Source organism: Buceros rhinoceros, unplaced genomic scaffold (genome assembly GCF_000710305.1).
Source record: "Buceros rhinoceros silvestris isolate BGI_N320 unplaced genomic scaffold, ASM71030v1 scaffold17435, whole genome shotgun sequence".
Lineage (NCBI taxonomy): Eukaryota > Metazoa > Chordata > Aves > Bucerotiformes > Bucerotidae > Buceros > Buceros rhinoceros.
Window position 1 is genome coordinate 12,802 of NW_010411311.1, and position 11,301 is coordinate 24,102.

Here is an 11,301-nt window from a genome sequence, read left to right on the forward strand (position 1 = left end):
GTGAAATGAAATAGTCCCCAAGGGCTAGCAATCCATTTCCTAGTTGCTTGTTTAATAATAAAAAAATCAAACCCCACATACATAAACCCACACACAAATCTGGCTTTAGACATGCCTAACTCTCTCTGCGTTCCTGTTTCTGAATTCTAAATTACAGATTAGATTTCAGTGCAGGGTTTTTTGTCTGCTTTTTCTCTTTAAAAGAAAAAGCGAGGTGATGAAAGAGTCCATCTCTAAACATTTCTTATTAAGAGGGTTGTCTTGAGGGAAAAAGTTCAGTAAAAGACTAACATTTGCATTTACTCACAGAAGAAAGTCAGGGTTCTTTTGCAGAATAAGTCCATTTTTTTTAATCGCAGATCAGTCAGCAATCAATGACTTTTTTAAAAGTCTTCTTTTACAAGAAGTGTGGCAGCCTTTTTTCCATTAGGCTATGAAATGGTTGGAATGTGAGTGAGCACTGTGCAATATAAGCATTAATCAAAAGACTGCCAAGGCAAAAGTATGCAACTGCAGGGGAGGACCTGTAGTCACAGCTTAACGTGTTAGATTAAAAAAAGAAGAAAAGAAAATTAGTTGCTGTTTATCAACTTAAAGTTATGAACAGCAAACTTAAGAAGATATAATTGGATTTTTTCTGTCTCAGTACCCCTATCTTATTTCCCAAGCTTTTCTATAGATCACTACAGTACTCTGTGTATTAATACTAGCACTCTAATGCTCCTCATATTACTCGAACCACAGGACTAATAAAAGTATTGCTTTGTTCAAAACTAGTTCTGAAAGCTTATTTATAACGTACTTAAGATTTGCCCAAGGTATAAAAACAGAAAAAATGCATCTTTATCCTTAAAAAGTAGTAAGAATAATTTTCACTGCAGCCACAAAAGGTTTACTTACTTGAAATATCAGCTACTCTAACTAAATTAGCAACTAACAAATAAAAAGAGTCTGTATTTTATAGAAATATACTGCTGTGAAAAAGCCAGTTCAATACTTAAACACACATGTTCTAGGCGTGTAGGAAGCTTTTTCCATTAAGACAGCTGTCTAAATTATATAATGTTTTGATAACAAACATGCCCTTTAAAATTGTTTGGAGCTTTAAGATAAATTGAATTTTATTTATAAAAATTAAAAAACTTAGTTTCATCTAGCCTGCTTTTTTTTTTTAAGATTAAAAGATTAAAGACTTGGCAAAGATCTGACAATTCAAGACACTGGCCTTTTGAAACACTTTCTAGACTAAAAATGCAGACAATTAAGTTAATATTCGTATTTAAAACATGTTTCTTTAGCAAAGGCTCTGTGAATTAACACACCAAAAAAATAAAGCCAAACAACCCAAACCCAGGGGAAAAAAAAAACCCTAATACCAGTATTTTAAAAAAGACTGAATAGGGTTAGTTGAACATCTCTAATTCACTAGCACCTGGACAGCAAAAGTGGAAAGATGGAGAGAGTCGGGAGCACTGTAAATCAGAAATTCAGTATAACAGAACAGACAAAACCCAAAAATTTTCACACACTAGCAGTTAGTTTTTTGGATGAAGTCATGGCTAGCAAGTTTCTCAGAGACCAAAAAGTTGTCTATGTATAAAGTTTTAAAAATCTGGCCTTTGCAATTTAGGTATTCAATAAAAATCAGAAGTATTAATGATAATGGACTCAAATCCTCTCTATGAAATCATATAATCTTGTAAGTGTACACGTGTGTGTACACACACACATAAGGCAACATCCCTAGCCCTCATACTACTACTATTCAGGAACAGACAGCTTTTGGAATAAAAAAAAAAAATACTCTTCTTTTGAAATTCAGCATTAGTGTCCGATGTTGGAACGATTAATCCAGGAACTGGAAAAAGGGCATGCTTAACAGTGGAGGGGAATTTTGGAAGAGGCCACGTTACTGCAGAAGCACTTTGTGCAATTTAAAATTATGACTCAGTTTTTGACAGCACTAACAACTGAACAGACTCTTTATGGACTACATAGGCTGAGATCACAGCATTTCATTTAGAACTCTTTTTTTTAAGTTTGCAACAACTCAGCATCACAGTTGAGTATAACTGAAAGTACCACTCTTAACAGGAGTGCTAAACTATCATAAATCCTCTCTTCTTAAATCTTAAGTCCATCTGATCCAAACTCTTACTGTAATTCTGTCTGGCAAGGAAGTAACAGTAGTACGTTTGTATGCCTGTCAATTTTATGGCATGACTTCTCTCACTGAAAGAGATGTCTACGAAGCCCTAATTCAACTTCCTGGTGCCTGGATAGATATATCATGATTTAGTCTAATTACGTCTCTTCAAGCCTTCCTAACTGGAAGAACAGCCCGTACTCACTCAGCAAGCTAGTCAATACTTCTGCTCTACGCACATACTTTTAAGCCCTGTGTACTGCAGTTCAGAGTAGAGACGGACATTGTTCCTTTTCTGATTTTCATGGTATCTGAACACTAAGGGGAAGAGCATGAGCTAAATCATGCTATTTACTACTGTGTTTTTACAGCAACATGCTGACAGCAGAACAATGACAAGTCAAAAATTCAACTACAGAAGCGAACAGGCGTTCATCCTCATCGATGAAATGATCTAATGATTTTCCTTCCAGATGAATCTTGTACCACATATTTTTCCTAATTTACCTTTCTCCATACACAAACCTCTCATCTCCAGTTTGGTGTTTCTCTTCTTACATCAAGTATTCACACAATCTTAGCGTCCAGTCACACCAACAGCCCCCCTTTCTCCTCTTCTTGAGCCAAACCTAGTTTCTTCCAGCTTTTCACAAATACTGTCTGTCTCTGACCATGTCTCAGCTTCCTCCACAGCCTGTACCTGTTGTATCCCCACACTGAGAGATTTTCCAAATAGCCTTTTTGGGATCACAGTAATTTCTCCACTATTGTCTTTTCAGTTCAAACAGCTTCAGTCTACCCCAGCTCCTTACTGCTTCTCAAGCTTGTCAGGCCCATACTCGTTTCTCATTCCTACTAGCTTCCATGCCTAGCTTCTTTGCCCATTGGTTTCCACCTACCCCTTCCTCCAATTTCTCTGCATCTTTGGCATGAAACCTAACCTTGGCTTTCTAATTCTAAGTCACTCTCTTTTGCCCCTTCTGTAGTTTCCAACCGCTCCTGTAGTCAGTCTTCAGAGTTTGTAGCCACTGTGGCTAAGCAAGTCTCAACAGAAATAATTTCTACTGTTTGACATCAGCCTTTGCATCTTCTCCTTTGAGATCCCTCTAAGAAGAGAGTTTTACAATCAAATACCTAACACTTCATAAAATTAAGTACAGAATCTGCTTCTTAGAAAGAGATCTCTTGGACAGAAGCTGGTAAGCCCTGCACTAGAACATGGTACACCTGCCGTGTTCACAACTGACCCTGCTTTCAGCCGGAAGTTGGATAGAATGACTTCCTGATGACCCTTCAACCTGAATTTTCCTAAAGAGGGATTTGTACAACACAGATTACTAGCGGAAATGTTGCTTGGGCACAAAATACTAAAGATGAAGCAAAAGAAAATTAGGATTTGATAGTTAGTTTTCACTTTGTATTCTCAACTACCAGCCAATAGGAAAGAAAAAGCAAGAAGTGCAGCCCCCCAAAAAGGAACCTTTACAGATCAGTCTGTATCTTGGAACAGGTATAGATTTGGAAATCTGAACTGGACTCCTACAAATTCCCACTGCCTCCTTTTCACTCCAGTGACACATCACTTTTTAGATAAATAGATACTTATGTGTGAGGAAAAAAGGTTAGGAACTTTTTCTACACAAGCATAGTTATAGCAATGTCACCTATGAAACAAACAATTACAGAACCTATTCCGTCAAAAAATACTAAAATTACACTTTCATGACAAGAAGTGTTTATTCATTGTTTATTCTGGTCTGTGCTTCAGACCAGAATAAAATGTAATAAAAACATGCTATTACTTGCTTTTCTCCAGTCTAAAAAGGATAGACACATCCACTGAATTCATTAGTTATCTACAGGGTATTTAACTGTCCCCCAAATGGATAGGTTTTGAAAACCCATTTGCTGAGGCACATAGCCTGATGCTTGACTAAATAAAAAAAGAAAACAAATTCACCAAAATTCCAAAGGACTAGAAGATTTTAAATCTGTACAGGAAAAATTAGCTAGATTAGGTTTTCAGTGACCTAAAAGAACATAAACATCAACTAAACATTTTTTCTATTAGCCCATCCACTGCAATTTACCTACCTAGTATCTTCACAGTATAATGAGGACTCTCCAAAACAACTCCCTCTTCTGTGTCAAATATTGGATTATCTATTCCAGTTTTAGGAGGAATTTGTGCTAGTTTCTTTAGCCTCATGGAAGCAGTAAGGTCCAGTTCCTGTTTCTTTCCCTCTTCTTCCCGTCTGCGCCTTATGTCCTCCTGCTGCTGACGGATCCGTTCAAGTTGAGCACTCCGTCGCATGGGCATCATCCTGGAGCCCAAATCCCCAGGACAATCAACAGCCATTTCTCTGTGCTTCTGAGGTTCCTCAAGAGATGCAAGATCCACATTTTTTGCTTCACTGTCAGACTCTTCTGTGATATGTCCATTCATATGAGAAGTTGTCATGGTTATTTGTAAATATGCTTATTCTCCACAAACAGAAATGCTGCTATTAGGCCAGTTTTCGTTATGATGTTGTGTAAAATCCATTATAACTTCAAAAGTATTTCCCTTCCATCACAAGACAGTTGAAGAAACATCCAGGAAGAAAATCTAACAAAAGATATTCAAAAGAAGTTACTGAATAATGACATTTAATAAGAAAATATCTAAGACAGTTCTGCAGGTCCCCAAGCATCAGAAGAATGGAACTTTTCTTCCACATTTACATAGTGCTTCTTCCCCTACTAAGAACTACCGAACCCTCACAAATGTGTTCCTCACTCAGTAAACTTCAGGTGCCTATGTTAGAAAAGGAGTACTGTTCACACTAATGCTGAAGTCTCTTAGATTTCCCGGTCAAAGCAGTGGAGAGTCTACCCTTAACACACACAACTGCAAATCAGCAGTTTTCTGGAAGTTCCCCCTCAGTTTTAATTTAGCTTTTCATTCTTCCAAATTCCAACATAAACTATGTTTACAATCCTACAAACACTAAACAAGAATAACTTGATATAAACAATCTGTTCACAAGAAGTTTAGTAAATTAAACACAAGTAAAGGTATTTGCATTATTGCTCATAAATGGAGGTGCTTTTATGTAAATACTGCATCCCAGGCTCAGAGAAGACAGGTCTGGCAGAGTCTTCTTCCAAAAGATACTGTCTAAAGCTGTCTGCAGCTGCACTTACACAATCTCAAGTAGGGACAAAGTCATAGGATAAGGATTGGACAGTTTTGGTTAGCGCCTACTTTTAATACTTCCTATAGGTATGCATTAAAGCAGGAAGGATTAAATACAAGAGTAAAAATCCTTGTGTAGGCGTTCTGAGGTATACATTTGATAGAGAACAATAATTAATTTCCACAGTCAAGTAGTGACATTCCACTATACTCCTTACACCTGAACCTGGTTTCTCATTCCTGATGATTCACAGAACTTAAGTGCTCCGGTAAATATAACCACTCAGCTCTTAAATATAATACATATAAGATGTGTTTTCTACCACACTGCCTTTCTGTATCACAAAGCCAATGGTATGTTATCCTCAATATGTCCAATCAAAAGGTCATAAAATTACTAAATACTTGTGCACAGTATTACTGATACACTTAATTTTTCAAGTTCCCTTTTATAATTTTTTTAATGTACTGAAAAGAAATACTACAAAATATCTCAGTTTTATTATACACTGATAGCAACAACACAAAAAAGCTACAACCAACTTTCTTAAACCAAATGTTTATGTTTGGAGGAGGAAGGGAAAGATGCTTACAATGTAATTAAATCGAAAATTAAATAGCAATAGTACTGTTTTGGAAGAGCAGCAATAGAAACTCCCACACAAGTTTCTGCTAGCTTGCAATTCTAAATAGCTTTTCATTTTCATAAGGAGTAGCATACAGCTACATACAGCAACACCAAAACAATTACATTTATTTCCTGTCTAGCCACTACTACCAGTTACAACTAAAAACTTCCAAGTATTAAAGCATTTCTATGATAGTAAAAATTCTCTTTTGCCTTTAAAAGATACTTAATTGCACTGCACTAATCTATAAAAATTATTTCAATGCTCAACATTCCCACATTTGGAGGCTACCACTGCAAGTTCCACACAACCATTTGGCACCTGTGAAACTTTCGGTTAGTGCCCAACTTGAAAAGAACAGCTTTTCCAAAAATGAAGTCCCATACAGTTAGCATTTGAATAGGGTTATATAAAACACCATGTCAAAAAAAACAGTCTCTGAAATTCAGAGTAAGGAAGATAACAATCTAGCGAAATGATCCTTAGGCAGTCGCGCTTCCCTTCTGTAAAGGCAACTCCACTGTGCAGAAACACCAATCCCAAAAAAGGAAGTCTCACTGGGTACAATAAAATCGCAAAGAGTACTGATTTAACTGTGGGTGGAAGATAATTCAAATTCTCCTTCATCCACATTGTACTGGCCATAGCTTGTCTCAAAACTGAGCCTTTCGAAAGTTACATTAATCTATATTCAGCTCTGACAGGCTGAAAGAAACTCACACTCCTCAGTCCATATGGTACAACTAACAGATGCAGAAACAATTTGAGGGAATGAGTAATATCCATTTACTCAGCACTAAAGAAGTCAGAGCTACTATCTGAGGATATGCAAGTAGTAAAATGCAACTTTAAAGAAACAGATACTGTCTTAACACTCAATCACGTGTAAGCTAAATAATCTCACACTCACTAAAGATAAAGAATCTACACATCAGAAAATTAAGGTGATGGCCAATATTTAACAACTGATAAAAATATTTAAGGTGGGATTAGCTACATGTCCTACAGCAAACCTACAAGTGCTAGCTACCTAAACCAAAGAGTACTTTTTGAGGTTAAATCTGAAAAGGGGCACAACAAAACCTCAATAGCTGTATACAGAATGGGAGGTTTAAATCTCTTCAGTAATAAGCACTGAAGACCAGAGAAACAAAAACGTAACAGTGACAGGCAGCCACTAGAACATGGCTTACGCTTTCCAGTATAAGCTCCGTGCAAGATGCAAAGGGCATGTAAATTCTTGGAACTGAGTAACAGAGACAATTAAGGGGCCCGTGATTAAGAGCTGCTTACTTTCAGTATTTGAGATCTGAGTTAAGTCAGTTAAGAAAGAAACAAAACATTAAGAGTTTTCCTGCAGTCCACTTTAACCACAAGATTCGGAAAACTGGCATTAAAATTTAAGAGTTTTAAGAGAATTTTAAATAGAAAGTATTTTTGTTATCCCAGAAAGTTAAGGCATTTCTGAAGCAAAAGCAATAAACAGTACAGGCAAAGTAATCACACTGAAATAATACACAAGATGGTATGAAATACCATTTATCAGGCAGCCTAAAATTTGACATTACTGAAATATGAAACCAACTCCACAAAAACCTGACCCCCCAGAAACAACTTGCATCTGCAAGTCTGGAATGCTGAAGCAACTTCCTTTAATCAAAGAACTTCTGATAACCAGTGACCCCGTCCAAACCTAAGCCCACTGTTCCTCCTGGTGTCTCAAGTCTGTTCCAGACATCACAAATCCTCATCTCCAACAGTTTTGGAAAAATGCTACTGTCCAATTGCAATAAATTAAATAAGCACATAAGGAAACATAAAATCAGATCAGCTCTGAAAACCCTCTCTACAATGGTCCTAAGGAATTTAAAATATGATACTGATAAAATATTAACTCAGTCCTCGATTTAAGGTGTAGTCTAGCTGAGGTTAAAAATAAGATTCAGCTTGAGGCAGGCAGCAGGAACAGAAAATTTTATTCTAAACAATAAGCGCGGCATCCAAACTTGATGCACAATTTCAGAAACAGTTTTCTTGGCTTTTCGTTACAAAGGTTTCTTCTGCAATTTTAAAAATCTCAAGATAAGACCATAAGGAAAGGTTGTTAAGCGAAGCTTGTTCTCTGCAATTTGTGGATCATCCAACAAACGAGCTTTTCAGCCTAAGAGGAGCTTATTTTGTTACATTAATTCTTACACTAAGAAGGAAAATTTACAGACATAATAATACTGATTTTTTTTACTACATCAACACAGAATATATAGAATAGTATTTGGAATTAAACAGAACTCTTTTTCACTTTAGAACTTTGCATTAGCAGTATTTATACTCTTTAGATATGTACAAGTCTATGTTTCAGGGAGTTACGTTGCTCAAAGACTAACAGGTTTAAATCGTGGCTTTGAATGCCTTCCTTTGAACTGCTGATATTTAACAGGGGAACGGCAGCATTTCCACATAACATGTAGATCTTTTAGCAGATTTATGACTGTTTTCTGTCCAGCTTCCTATCACAAGTCTTACCAATATGCTCCTGGAGTGCACATGTGAAAATCTCTTACAATTATTACTTATACTATTCAAATTTCTGCCCTACAGAGAAGGGTTTGTATAAACTGCTGTCACAAGTACAGATGTTGAGAAAGAGTATTTCAATCACTCTGACCACCATCAGGCATCACACAAGAATTTCACCGTGAAGTAATTACAAACAGCAAACAAACCATATTTCTAGTGCAAGTTCAAAAAAGCAAAATTAAAGAAAAAGCAGAATTACAAAAAGACTGTATTTGACAAGCCACGCATCATTCTTCATACTGACCCCTAACGATGTCAGGTTTCTATAATTTCTTTAACCACCCTGAATACACCACACAAAAAGCACAGATCCCAAAAGCTCTGTCAAAGAATAAACACAGACAAATGCAAACATCTTGGTGTGCAAGACAGATGCTGGTATAAAATACATACTGACAGGGACAAAAACAGAAGTGCTGTAAGGTGGTTTAAGTTTTCACTTTCTTCCTAGGGACTGTGGCTGGTGTGCAAAGCAATCCTAATTGCTTTAACAAAGAAATTCTGCACAGTAAAATTAAATTTGTTTTGCTTCAGCAACTTCCAAAGAGCAAAAATGGCATTTTCTGGAGGCTAAGGTTGTGTGTTATGTTTCAGGGTGTTTAGAATTCTTTAAATGCTGGAAGTATGATTAGAATTGATAGTTCCCTTTTTAAAATTCACTAAAGCTGCAAATTCTGCATGACTGCAAGGGAGTCCAGTGCTCACCTCCAAATCAATTCCATTAGTTTTGGCACAAGTATAAAATTCAAAGCTATAACTGTGATTATATTATAAACACAAGAAATACATATTTAACACCAGGCACAGTGCAAAGGGTTTATCATCAACTGGAAGCTATATACAACAGACATGAAATATTAGAACATTTGTTAAAAACAACTGGAAGACGAATTCTAGGTTGATGAATTAAAATTTAAATCACTTAGAATATGTTTTCTGATACTGGAATTGCTAATAAAATATGAGCACAGAATTGTACTAGATACCTCTACCACGTATTAACAGCCCGCATCATGGAGGGTCTTCTGGTATTTTTACTCAGTACTTCAGATTTCTAAACAAGCAAAACCAAAGTAAAAAAACTACAAAGTAACAATGGTAAACACTTTAGTTACTCCACAAATGGAAGCTCAGTGTAGGAAAAAAAAATTCCCAGCTTTCCCTGCATCATCTCCCAAGCATCGTTTGTTTCTTCAACAGTATTTCAGCGAACCGTGGAAACTTGGAACCTTGGAAACTTGGAAGCCAATTACATAAAGGAAAACACAACACAAACCATGTTGCACAGCATAAAATTAGCCACTACTTGGTGAGAGCTAAAGACTGGAATTTATAGTAGAAAATACTTCAGAGATACGTCCTATGGAGCCTGAAATACCTGGTACAGACTGGCACAGCCTTGTGTTTTCCAAAAGCGAATTAAAGTTACATAAGCTATGACAACTTGATACTATTTTTCTTAATTTAAAAAATTCTGCAATAGAAAAGAATTCTTTACACTAGCTTTGCAACACATTCAAGATTGACTTCTGTATGGTTTGCTTGGGTTTTTTACTCTACAATATTTTACATTATTTCCTCTAATTAAATGCTCTAGCACTGTCTTGGTTTTGGAAGAAAACTCTTTCTTTAATTATTAGAAAGAAGAGTCAGCTGGATATTAAAGACCAGCGTTCATTATAAAACCTGCCAAGCACAGTAACTCAGTGTATCAGTGTATCTCAAAGTTTTCAGACATGCCAAGAGGTTTTAACATACCACGCTCACTTACATGAGCAAGATATGCGGATCGACAGCAAAAAGGGCTAAACCCTCAAAGGTATTTTTTAATGTTAGTGCACAGAGAAACTGATGAAACTGAAAATTCAGATGCTAAGGTTAGATTCCAGTTTTAGAAATTATATAAACAATTTGTTTAACATGAAAACATAGGAAACTAAGCACATTTTTGAATTACACTGGTATTACATTTAAGAACTGTGGTCTATTTAAGACATAATTTTACGAGGCTTGTTAATCTGTTGATGCAGTGGCAACAACCAAAGTCACAGTCAGTCTACACTTCAAAAGATACAGGGCTACTGCTTACAGAACAGTTATGAACAAAGTGTTTTCCATGAAAAACATGAACCAAAAAGAGTACACCATGTCAATCAATAGCCACATGACTTGGACCTCTCTTCAGTGAGTGCACCTTTGCAGTAAAAAATGGGCAAGATGCCTTTGCTATTTCTGCACACAGACTACACCAAATTATGACACACAGAGAGAGTATACATCCTAATTTCACTGTGGTTTTGCACATGACAAACAAGAGAGTGGATTTGAACTTGTTTCACTGCAGAAGTATAAATTGCTTTCTAAGGTACATCCAAAGATTGTTTTATATAAATATTCAGGGTAACATCACACACTAGTCTTGTTTCAGACACTGTTGTAACGTATAGTCAGGTCAGACTACTAGATATATTTCTAGAAGAGGCCATGTTTAATTTAATCATCTGGTGTGATAGACAATGTAGTTTGGATAAACAATTCTTGCTGCCCTGAAATTAAAAGCAGAAATGCAAGATTGGTAACGGCTATCACTAGTCAAAGTACCCTTCCTCACAGCCAAAACTCCAGAACAGCCGCGGGTGGCGCATCTGGCCCGGGGAGGTGACGGTTACTCCCCCCGGCCCCTCCAGAGCAGGGCTGCCCGGGCAGCGGCTGCGCCCCCCGTCAGCAGGACTCGGCACGTCTCCGCCCCGCAGCGGAGCCGGTTGCCCGGC

At 36.8% G+C, this 11,301-nt stretch overlaps 1 protein-coding gene across 1 annotated transcript in view; it reads right to left on the reverse strand.

Annotated features, from left to right (window-relative positions):
- LOC104493324 (MAGUK p55 subfamily member 5-like) overlaps nucleotides 1–4,756 on the reverse strand; it is a gene marked incomplete at its 3' end in the record, with an annotated part of 15,644 nt that extends 10,888 nt beyond the window's left edge. Inside the window, exon 1 of the mRNA XM_010135980.1 lies at nucleotides 4,241–4,756. Coding sequence (XP_010134282.1) covers nucleotides 4,241–4,607 — 367 coding nt within the window. The remainder of the gene's footprint in view (nucleotides 1–4,240) is intronic.
- Between the last annotated feature and the right edge of the window lie 6,545 nt (nucleotides 4,757–11,301).